We start from the raw sequence: 12,231 nt of genomic DNA on the forward strand, positions 1-12,231 counted from the left end.
CAGGACCCTGGGGTCATGACCTGAGCCGAAGGCAGACGCTTCACCGACGGAGCCACCCAGGCGCCTCTTATGCTTTGTTAATGTCACAGTTGCTATTCTGTTTTTACCCTTCCCAGACACTTTGACATTGCTAAGAATGTGATAATTTAAACAGAATGTGTCCCTACCTCCATTATGAAAGTTAATTTAGGTTTTTTATATAATTTACGTGTACTAGATTTTTAAACTGAAACATTAAACGCTTTGGCGTTTATTTAGAGAAGCTGTCGTATCTGCCAAACAGCTGCCTGAGGTAAGACTGTCTTCAGCAGTCCCAGGTTGGTCTAGTAGATTGACTTACCTACCACAGCGTATGTGTCATGACTATATTACCTGTGAGGAAAACTGTTGAATTTATAGGGAAAGGATATTTTAAGTCATGATTGCCTTGGAAAAGCTGAGACATGGGATTGTATTAAGTCATTTTACTTGGGAGCTGAAAACGGTTCAACTTCCTTAATTCCCTCATGATGATCCCAATATGATGCCAATATAATGATCCATTTATTCACTTATTTTCTTTGTTTTGTTTTGGTTTTTATAGAGGAGGGAGAGAGAGGTGGAGGGCCAGAGGGAGAAGGGGATAATCTTAAGCAGCCTCCACACTCAGTGCAGAGCCTGATGCAGGGCTCGATCTCACAACACTGAGATCATGACCTGAGCCAAAATCAAGAGTCAGAAGCTTAACCAACTCTGCCACCCAGGTGCCCCTACTCATTTAGTTTAGAAACAAAGTTTTTTAGTACTTTCTATGTGATAGATACATGGGAACTAATAAAAGACATTCTTTTATCTGACCCTGTGGAGTCTATGTAATGGAAGAGACAGATAAGAATCAGATATTCATACAAACAATTATAAAATTGCTACTCTGACAAGACTAAGGAGAGGTCTAATGTCTTAGTGGTCATTCAGTGTGGACTGGGGAGTGCTGACCTAGCCACGTAGGCTGCCACAGGACCTCCCGCCCCATCCCCCTTGCACTCCTCCACCAGGACATGGATCTGACTTCTGTCCCCTTGAGTCTGGGCTGACCAGGAGAACTCTTTGCTGAACCAAGGGTCACAAAGATTTTTTGCTGTTTTCTTAATATTTTAGAGTATTAGTTCTGTCATTTTAAGTGTGTGATCAATTTTAGGTTAATTTTTGTGTATGGTATGAAGTTAGGATCTAGGTTTATCCTTTCCTATGTAGATATCCAGCCAGTTGTCCCAGCACTGTATGTTGAAAAGAAAATCCTTTTCCTATTGAACTGCAACGCCATTGTTGAAAATCCACCGAACATAAATGTATGGATTAGTTTCTGCATTCTCAGTTCTGTTCCATTAATTTATATGCCTGTCCTTATGCCAGTGTCATGCTCTTAATTACTTTAGCCTTCTAGCAATTTGGTGTGAAATCCAGGTTGTTGATTCTTTTTTAAAGAAAAAGTTCTATTTCAAAATTGTTTTGGCTATTCTGGTTCCTATGCATTTCTACATATATTTCAGATCAGCTTGTCAGTTTCTACAAAAAAGCCTCCAAGGGTTTTGACAGAGGATTGAATCTGTAGCTCAATTTGGGGATAATTTCCATCTTAATAATACTTAGTTTTCTAGTCCATGACTACGAAGTGTCTCTACTTCACAGATTTTTTTTGTTTCTTTCAGCAGTGTTTTATAGTCTTTAGGGTGCCTGTCTTAGACTTCTTTTGTTAAATTTATTTCTAAGTATTGTACGCTTTTTGATGCTATTGTGAATGGAACTTTTAAAATTTCATTTTCAGGGTGCCTGGGTGGTGCAGTGGTTGAGCATCTGACTCATGGTTTTGGCTCAGGTCATGATAATCAGGGTCCTGGGATCGAGCCCCACACTGGGCTCCGTGCTCACTGGGGAGTCCGCTTGAGATTCTCTCTCTCTCTCCCTCTGCCCTTCCCACTCATGCTCTCTTTATCTCTCTCCCTCAGATAAATAAATAAATCTTTAAAAAAAATTTTCATTTTCAGATGGTTACCAGGATATCGAAATGCAGATGATTTTTATACACTGATCTTGTATCTTGTGACTGTGTTGGACCATTAGTTCTAGTGTGTTGTTTTGGTTTTTATGGAATCATTAGGATTTTCTACATATAGAATTATGTTATCTGTGAATAAAGTATGTTTTATTTTTCTTTCAAATTTTAATGTCTTTATTTTTTTATTTTTATTTTCCCTTATCACACTGACTGGAACTTCAAACACATTGTTGAGCAGGAGTGATGAAGATGGAATATCTTTGCTTGTTGCTTTTCGTCTTTCATCATTAAGTATGATGTCAGCTGTTAGGTTTTCCTTGCTGCCCTTGACCTTGTGGAAGAAATTCTCTTCTGTTCCTGGGTTTTGAGAGTTTTATCATGAATGAGTGTTGGATTTTGCCACGTTTTTTTTCTGCCCCTTGAAATGCTCATGTGATTTATCTCCTTTTTTTTTGTGAATAATAGTATATTGCATTAGTTGATTTTCAGATGTTAAGCCAGCCTTGCGTTCCTAGGTGAAATCCCACTTGGTCATATTACATTTTGCTACACTTGATTTACGAGTAGTTTGTTGAGAATCTTTACATCTATAATCATGAGGGATGTTGGCTTGTCGTACGGTATTTTTATAATCTTTGTATTAACCCTTACATTTACCATTTCTGCTACCCTTCATTTCTTTCTGTGGATAGAGTTGCCATATGGTGCTACCTCTTTTCAGCCCAAAGGACTTCCTTTAGTCTTTCTTATAACCTTGATCTGCTACCCCCAAAAATTGTTCTGTTTTTTTTCAGAATGTCTTTATTTCCCCTATATTCTAAAAGATAGTTTATGTAATTCCTGGCTGACAGTTTTTTGTTTCAGGTGGTAGAAGGCCGGTCTGCTGCTTTCTGGCCTTCATTATTTTTGATGAGAAGGAGTCCTTAATGATTTTGTTGTTTTGTGCATGATCTGTTGCTTTTCTCTTGCTGCTGTCACGATTTTGTCTTTCTTCTATTTTCATTAATTTGACTGTGATTGTGTATGCTTAGCCTCCTTACTCATTAAGCTTTGTGGATCCATACGTATACATTTTTCTTCAAATGTGGGACGTTTTCAGCTATTGTTTCTTTAAAATTTTTTTGCCTTTTTCTTTCTCCTCTGCTCCCATCAGTCCTGGATTCCCATGATTCGTATGTTGATACACTTGACAATGTCCCACACGTCTCTGTGGCTCTTTCTCTTCATCCTTTCTTCTCTGTGTTCTTGACTGGGTAATTTTAATTGGCTTATCTTCAAGTTTGCAGACTCATTCTTTTGCCATCTCAAATCTGTCTTGAACTCCTTTGGTTAAATTTCATTGTCGTTGTTGTGCTTTTTCTTCTTTTTTTCTTTTTGTCTAAAATCTCTCTCTCTCTCTCTCTCTCTCTTTTTTTTCCCCCCCAACATCTGGGCCTCTCCAAGACAGTTCTTCCTACTGCTCGCTCGCTTGCTTGCTTGCTTTCTCTCTCTCTCTCTCTCTCTCTCTCTCTGCGTATGGGTCACATTTTCTTGTTTCTTTGCATGTCTCTTAGTTTTTTTTCTTTTTTTTTTTTTGAAAACTCCACATTTCAGATAACATAGCACATTTGCATTCTGATTCATTTTAGTCTGCAACGGTGGTGGTTGTTACAGGTTTTTCTTTTCTTCGTTTCTTTAGTCATTTAGTTGGACTAAATCTGCAGAGTCTGTCTACTTCATGATTTACGGCTTTGTTCATTTTTTTCCTTCTCACTTTTATTTTAAGCCTGCCCCGCTGGGCACGTCTTCTGTGTCAGCATTGCTCAGACATCACCAGTGATTAGTCAGAGGCTGCGCTCACACACCTGTGTTAATAAGGCTTCCGCCCTCCGCTGATGGAAGTTTGGGGGAGCACCCATAGACTAGTCAGTTGTCACATCTTCCCTGGCCTTTACCGTATTTGTGATCAAAGCTTAATCCCTGCATCTCCTTTGCACATGCCCAGAGTCACTGTCAGGGAAGGATGTGTGGGGAGCTGTAAGCTCTCTCCAGTCTTGGCTGTACGTGTGCATAGCCTTCCATTCAGCAGACATGTGCCAGATGTCAAGGCTCTCCATGGCTGTTAAGTGTCTGGCTAGTCTGCCAGGTCTGTTGCTTGCCCCACCCAAAACCTGAATATTAGGATTGCCTGTTCACTGGACTTCTATGTATTTGCTACCAAAATTGTTACTGATATTGACAGTGCTGTTGGGTATGAGGGTTTTTCACACTTTCTTCCAAATTAAGTGAACTTCCTGTTGCAGCAAACTATTGGTTTTCGTGTCTTTCCCCAGCGGTAGAACTGACACAACATCTGAGCTGGGGAGGAGGGATGGCTGCATCCAACTCCCACTTGTCGTACCTGACATGAATAAATTTACCATGTTTTCAATTTGATATGTAACTTCAGTCAGTTCCCAGAGTTCTGAAATGGTTGTTTTTAACTGTTTAACTGTGTGGTCAGCTTTTATTGTTGCTTTTTATGGAAAGGCTTTGCTCAGCTCTTTGTTTAGCTAAACTACAAGTCCCGTATTCTCTCATTACATTTATTTTTTTACATCTTAGATTATTTTGGACCTCTGACCATATGAGGATGTGTAAAATTTCCCTTCATTCTTTTTAGTGTCTGCATAATATTCCATCATATGCATGTTCTAGAATTTATGTAATCAGTCTTCAAATAGTGAACATTTATGTTATTTCTTATAGATTATAATACAGACATTGATCCCAGGATTAATCTTTGACATAATCATTGGCATATTTGGGCAAATATATCTGAAGAGAACAGTCTTGGCAGAGGATCCACTAAATTTCAATGAATTATTTTTAATGATTCCAATAAAATAAAATTAAAAAAATAACTTTTTTCCCATTCTCTAGGCTAACACACTTAAGTATGTTCTAAATTTGCTAGATAATAAAATCCCATGTATACCTTTGTAATTAGAATTCTGATCACTTTTCCACTCTTCACAGTTGATGACATGTTAGAATTAGTGTGATAATATGCTCACTTTTCTGATAGGAAGTTAAAATGGTAATTTACTAATGACTAGTTTAAAATGTAGAATTATCATTTAGTCTGTGTGCTAGCATATGTCACTTGGTTTCCCTCCTGATTTCAAATCATCATATTAAAGACCGAGAAAATTGTAACTACAATGATTTTATCTGTAGTGCTGACAGAAACCGTCATCTAAGGTTTCAAAAGGTTGTCTGACATCACGAAGCTGGTGAGTCCAGTTGGTTAAATTTAGGCTTACCCCAAGATGTGTTGACTCAGATTCCATAATTGGTTTCTAACTACATGGTCTGTCTTCTTGAAAATGTAGTTTTACAAAGGTTATGTTTAGCTTTCATTCTAATTTTTTGACACCATTGTAATGACTTTACTTAGAGCAATTTCTTTTTTCTTTTTAAATTTTTAATGGTATTTTTGGATGCTATGTTCTTTTCCCATGAATCTGTTTTTGAACCACATTCAATTTTGTGTCACACCTCCTAGCACTTTTCAACAGGGCAAATATTTAGCATTTATGTAGCACATTTTATTTAGCATGTGCTTTGCAAATAATTTATTAATCTTCACACGTTTTTAGTAAAATGGTAAGGAACATATTAATCGGCTTGTTTTAGAGAGGTTGAAGTAATGATAGATTCAGATGAGTCTTTTGAGATCGTAATACCCTAAATAAGTTGGAGAAAGAACCTCTATCTGCAGGAAAGCCTAGACTCCTGGTTCTTTGCCTCTCCCACTAAATCATAGCCGGTTGAATTTGTCTTCGTTTCCCTCCCATTCCCCCTCCTCTGCAAGTGTTTGCTTTTTATGGTTTCAGCTTCCTCTTGACTTCCTTTTCGACTGGTGTTCGTGCTACTTTTCCTCTTCCACAGTGCCTTCCATACAGGTTTCAAGTCATTTTTTACACTCTGCTTTTGAAAACTAAGGAAGAGATAGCAGATTTGTTTTTATAAATGTACTAAGTCTATTTCATATTTTAAACTCTAAATAATTCAGGAAACTGTTGCCCCTGAATCTTCTGTTCACACTCAGAAAATTGTTGCTTCTATCGTAAGAGCCTCCCTTCCTCGCTCAAGCGGCTGTCCCTCCTGTTCTCTTTGTAGAGCCACGCAGCTGGAAAACCTGCCTGCCCACACCCTCTCTTCCTTCCCCTGAGATGGATTCCAGCTCCACCCTTCCCCAAATCACCATTGCTGAAGTCGGTATTGGCTTTACTGTTGAATCCCATGGGATGAGTACCTGGCTGCTTGACAGAACGTGAATGCAGCACTGACTTGCTGTGGCTTTCACACTAGCACGACCTCCGTGTCCTTCTCAGGCCCTTGTCTCCCCTTTTCCGTCTCCCCCACGCGGCTCTCCTTCTGTTACTCTACGTTGATGTCTGGAGCCCTTCTCTTGCTCCAGGAACGTGCCCCAAGCAATTCTGCCTATTGCTGACATTTGTATGCAGATGAGTTCTTGCTAGAGGTCCCCACAACCACCTTCAAGCTCAATAATTCTCTAGAAGGACCCACAGGACTCAGAAAATCGGTTAAACACTGATTATGGATCATTTCAACAAAAGAATACAGATCAAAATCGGCAAGAAAAGGAGCACAAGGCAAAGACCAGGAAAAGTCTGGGCTTCCCTTCCCAGGAGAATTATATAAGGACGCATTTACTTCTTCCAGCAATGATGTGTGACAACACACGGGAGGGGTTGCTAACCAGTAAGGCTCCCCTGCACCACGGTGTGCACGGTTTTTTATTGCGGACCAGTCACGTATGCATACAGCACCCCTGTACCTGACCTCAGCTACTCTCAGTCCAGCACCACCACCCCACTTCCTGAGCCAAAACAAAGGTTCCCCACTAATGCCATTGCTAGGGCAGACTTATCTGTCCCACAGTGGGACGGCATGGCCTCAAGCCTACGCATGCAGAAACTCTCTTAGCAGGCAGCCCCCTCCGTGAGCTTAGAGGTTATCTTCTGGGGGCTGGCCACACGCCCGCCTTGATGACGGGACCTGTTCTGTGCTGTGTAGGGCCTGAGTAACCCTTCCTTGTCCACTTCTGTATCTATATCTTTAACTTCTAAATTTCCAGTTTTTGTGTCTGATTGCTATGGGACATCTCAGTATTAATATGTCATAGACCACTGCATATACAGCCTGTACCAAACTGATTACAACATGGTACCACTGTTATTTATCCTTCTCATTTTCCAGATGCCCACTGACATTCTTGACTTTGCTGATATACCTCCCCCCTCTAGGATATTACCATTTATAATAAAATTAAACATAAATAACACCAAATCTATCTTTCCTCATCCTTCCTGCCACTTCCCTACTCCAGGTTGTCTTTACCACGTACTAGAATTATGAGTTTCCATCTGGAATTTCTGCCTCTAGTGTGCTTTTTTCCATTTAATATCTTTATGGAAATATAAATCACATAGCATAAAATTCAGTCCTTTAAAGTATACAATTCAGTGACTTTCGTGTATTCATAGAGTTCCACAGCTGTCATAATAACCTAAGACCATTTTTATTACCCCCAAGTAAACCTCGTAGTGAACAGTGACTTCCCATTCTTCTTCCTCCCTAGTCAACCACTAATTTGCTTTTTTGCTTTTTACACAGCCTTTATGGAGATATAACTCACATACCCTACAATTCACCCATTTAAGACATACGGTTCACTGGATTATTGTACATTCACAGTTATGCAGCCATAACCACAGTCTGTTTTAGATCTTCATCGTCCCTCAGAGCAGCCCCATACCTTTGGGCAAGCACTCCCCATTCCAGCCCCCTACTGTCCCACTTCTCTGTCTCATGCCACCCGTAATTTGTGTCTATGGATTTGCCTGTTTTTGACATTTTGTGTAAAACGGAACCATATGTGTAGTCTTTTGTCCTACCTTCTTTCACTTAGCATACTGTTTTCAAGGTTCATTAAAGCTGCTTTTTATTGCTGGATAATATTTGTATGGGTATGCCATGTTTTATTTGTCCATTTTTTATTAGTCTAGGACTTTGGTTGGGGTTATTTCTATTGTTTTAATAATTCTATTATTTTTTTGGCTATTATCAAGAATGCTGCTGTGCACATTCATGTACAGTTTTTTGGGTGGATGGATGTTCTCACTTTCTTGGGTATGGCCTAGGAATGGAATTATTAGGTCACATAGCGCTGTGCTTAACATTTTTGAGGCAGTGTTAAGTGGTTTTCCCAAGTGGCTGGACCAGTTTTCATTGCCTCCAGCAAGGTGTAAGGCTTCCATTATCTTCAGTGTTCTCCTTGTTATTATAGTACCACTTGTTAAAGAGACTGTTTGAATATCAATCTATAGTAACTTATGTCTGGGCTCCCAATTCTATTTCATTGATCTTTATGTCTACCCTTTAGGCCAGTACTACACAGTCTTTGTTACTATGGCTTTGTAGTAAGTTTTGAAGTGGGAATATATTAGTCTTCCCACTTTGTTTTTTTTCTTAAAATTGTTCTGGATATACGAGGTCCCTTGGCTTTTCATATAAATTTTAGCAAAGAAGCCAGCTGGGATTTTAATAGGGATTTCCTTGACTCTGTAGATCAATCTGGGAGGTGGGAGAGCAGGGCAGGGATATTGTCATCATAACAGTATTAGGTCCTCCTATCCATGAATATTGGGTATCTTTCCATTTACTTAGGTTTTAAAAAAATTTCTTCCAACAGTATTTTGTAGTTTTCAGTGTACAAATCTTGCTTTTATTTTGTTAATTTATTCCTAAGTATGCTGTTCTTTATGATACTGCTGTAGTGGGGTTATTTTCTTAATTTTATTTTTGTATTCTTCATTATTATTGTAAAGAAATAAAATTGATTTTGGTATATTGATCTCATTATATCCTGCTACCCTGTGTAATCTGATTATTTAATGTTTTTGTGGATTCTTTGTGATTTTCTATATACAGGATTATGTCATCTATGAATAAAGGTTGTTTTAGTTCTTCCCTTCCAATCTGAACATGATTTCTTTCTTTTTCTTACATTATTGTCCTGACTAGAACCACAAGTATGATGTTAGATAGAAGGGGTGAGAGTAGACATCCTTGTCTTGTTCCTTATCTTAGGATGATTCTTGTACTTTTTTACTATTAAATATGTTGACTGTGGGTTTTCCTAGTTTATTGAGTGTTTCCATCATTAAAGTACTGGATTCTTCTCTCAAATGGTTTGTTTTTTCTGTATTAAAATGACCATTTTTTTGTTCTTTATTATTATGGTATTACATTAATTGTTTTTTTTATATTAAACCAACCTAACAATTCTGGTGTAAGTTTTACTTGACTCTTGTGTATGTTTCCCCCTTTTATTTTGTTTATGCTGTTGGATTTGGCTTCCTAATTTTCTTTGAGAGCCTTTGTATCTTAAATTCATAAAGATATTCGTCTATAGGTTTCTTTTCTTGTAATGTCTTTGTCTGTTGTGGTACCCAGACAGTACTGGCTTTATAGAAACAGTGAGGAAGTACTCCTTCCTCTTTCATTTTTCTGGAAGTTTGTGAAGGATTAGCATTAATTCTTAATTAATTATTTGTAGAATTCACCATTAAAGTCTTATGGGCCTAGGATTTTCTTTGCAGGACATTTATTGAGTATCAATTTAGTCTCTTGGCTTATCTGTCAAATTTTCTGTTTCTTCTTAAGTCAGTTTTGGTAGTTTGTGTCTTTGTAGGAATTCATCCATGTCTTTCTGTCATCTTAGCTACCTAATTTGATGGCATACAATTGTTCATAATATTTCTAAAACATAAACTTAGATATGCAACTCTCCTCCTTAAAACTATTAAGTGCTTTTTAGTACCTTTAATTTTAAACCTTTAAAGTTATATTTAAAATGACTTAAGGCTTTGTTTAATTTGGTTTCTGCTTTTCTCTCCACTTTGAGACCACACCCCCCCACACACATACACACCCCAAGTCATTCTTAAAATTCAGCCATAGAACACTTCTTCCTGTTCCCTAGACACCATTTCTTTAGGTCTTAAACTGTGCTTTTACTTCCAACTAGAGTACTTTATTACCCCTTTCCTGGTATTTAGTTCATACTCACCCTTAGATGACACTTCTTATAGAGAAACCTGCTCTTATTGCCCACAGCTGAGTTAGAGGGCTTTCCTTTTTGACCATTTAGACCTGAATTTTCCTTTTATTGTGAAACAGATCACACTTTTATTTACTTATTATATGTCTGTCTTGATGACTCTTGAATGGGGTTAGAGATATTCAGGAAAGGAGGAATCAAGGAGGACTATCAGGGTTTCTCAGTTCAATATTTAAACAATAATGTAAGATAACAAAGAGCAAGTTTCCAAGAATAAGATGTTTTGGAATGGTGCATTTTTGGAAATGGTGCATTTTTCTAGTATAATATCCAAATGGAAATATACAAGAAGAATGTGTACATGTGGTTCTTAATTTCGGTAAAGCTATGCTGTGGTATGTATGTCTTCCTGCTTTGTCAGGTTGTTTGCTCTTCAGCTGCAGGGACCCGGGCTTGCTCCTCGAGCTCTGTTAGTGGCCCTTCACAGATCTCAGTAACTACTCATTGAATTGAGTTGTAAATAACAATGCCATGTGTCTGTATATCGTATTTTAATTTTATTGTAAATATCTTACTTGGAAAGTAGGCCCAGCCGAAGGAGTAATGGCTGATTGTAGAAAATTTTAGTTTGGGAAAAATCCTGTTTTGTTTTGTTTTTTTCCTTTTTACAACAACTTATTGATGCATTTTCATTTCAACAAACTCAAATCTTATTTTATGAATTCAACTATTTTCCATGCCCTTTTTTTCTTTTAAAACTTGTTTTATTCTTGTCCTAAATACTTTTGTATTTTTCACAAGAGGTGAATTATGCTGTCTTCTGTCTTCTATGTAGGACTATAATGATGAAATCAGGCAAGCACAGCTCCAAGAACTAACATATTTGAACGGTGGTTCAGAAAATGCAGATGTACCAGTTGTTCGAGGGAAACCCACCTTGCGTACAAGAGGTGTACCAACCCCAGCAATAACCAGGTAGGTATAATTAATTGACTTAACTTTTTTGTTGTTAGAATAGGGTACCATGGCAACAGTTTTAATGTCTGCTTTCTTAATAGTCAAGCAGCTCTATCAGTGTATCAGTACAAAGCCTGCAAGAATATATTCAGACATTATGATGTCATAATTAAGGGGATTCACTTTGCTTGGACTGAGATCTTCTTGGGTTTAAATAGAACCTGTACCACTTAACTGGCTGATGACTGTAGACAAGTTTATCTCTCTAACATTAATTTTTTAATTTTTTAAAATGAAACTTGTTTTAAAGTAATAGCATTGATATGGATATTGAGGTCTTGGAAGCATGTGCCTTCCCCATTGAGTGTAGGATTAGGCCAGCTCTTTGCCACATCTCCAGTGTTGAGCACAATGTCAGGCACCAAGTGAGTATCTAAAAGCCTGTTGTCATTTTATTCATTGAGAATGCTCTGTGGTATCTGAAAACTCCTCAGCAGGTCCAGGTACACAGAATTTTTTTTCTGTCTTTGGATAGATGACTACGTTTAATATGAAAAATGTTTTAATGAATTCATAAGACTGTTTAAGCAAACCCATATATTGAGATATGACTATCTCAGATTTATTTGAAAATTTTTAATTTTTTTAATCTTTGCATCTAAAAGAACTCTGTAGAAAGAAGTAACACAGATTTTTCACTGGTGACTGTATATATTTTTTCAGATAGAATTTTGCATGAAATAATTTAAAATAGCATTCTTTTATATCTCCAAGTTCATTTGGGTGGAATAAAAAGTCAGTTTTCTTTTCTTTTCTTTTCTTTTTAAGATTTTATTTATTTGAGAGGGAGAGAATGAGAGAGAGAGAGCACGAGAGGGAAGAGGGTCAGAGGGAGAAGCAGACTCCCTGCTGAGCAAGGAGCCTGATGTGGGACTCGATCCTGGGACTCCAGGATCATGACCTGAGCCGAAGGCAGTTGCTTAACCAACTGAGCCACCCAGGCACCCCCCAAAAGTCAGTTTTCTTATTGAGTGTTGCTGATCAGTGTATGGTCAAAGAGAGCAATTACAAATAGGTGTTATTGCAATGTAAAATAAACAGATCTGTACCAAGGGGATTTTCTCTA

The 12,231-nt window shown here is 37.9% G+C and overlaps 1 protein-coding gene across 8 annotated transcripts in view; it reads left to right on the plus strand.

The window, feature by feature from the left end:
• KHDRBS3 (KH RNA binding domain containing, signal transduction associated 3) overlaps nt 1–12,231 on the plus strand; it is a 182,328-nt gene that overhangs the window by 87,198 nt on the left and 82,899 nt on the right. For all 8 annotated transcript variants that reach the window (XR_012378370.1, XR_003208057.2, XR_012378369.1 and 5 more), the window contains exon 5: nt 10,984–11,123. Coding sequence is in view for 5 of the 8 variants with exons in the window: in XM_073893240.1 (XP_073749341.1) it covers nt 10,984–11,123 (140 nt within the window). In the remaining 3 variants the exon portion in view is untranslated. The remainder of the gene's footprint in view (nt 1–10,983; nt 11,124–12,231) is intronic.

The sequence above is a fragment of the Callorhinus ursinus genome, unplaced genomic scaffold (genome assembly GCF_003265705.2).
Source record: "Callorhinus ursinus isolate GAN/ISIS: 27379988/994484 unplaced genomic scaffold, GSC_fseal_2.0 scaffold5, whole genome shotgun sequence".
NCBI lineage: Eukaryota > Metazoa > Chordata > Mammalia > Carnivora > Otariidae > Callorhinus > Callorhinus ursinus.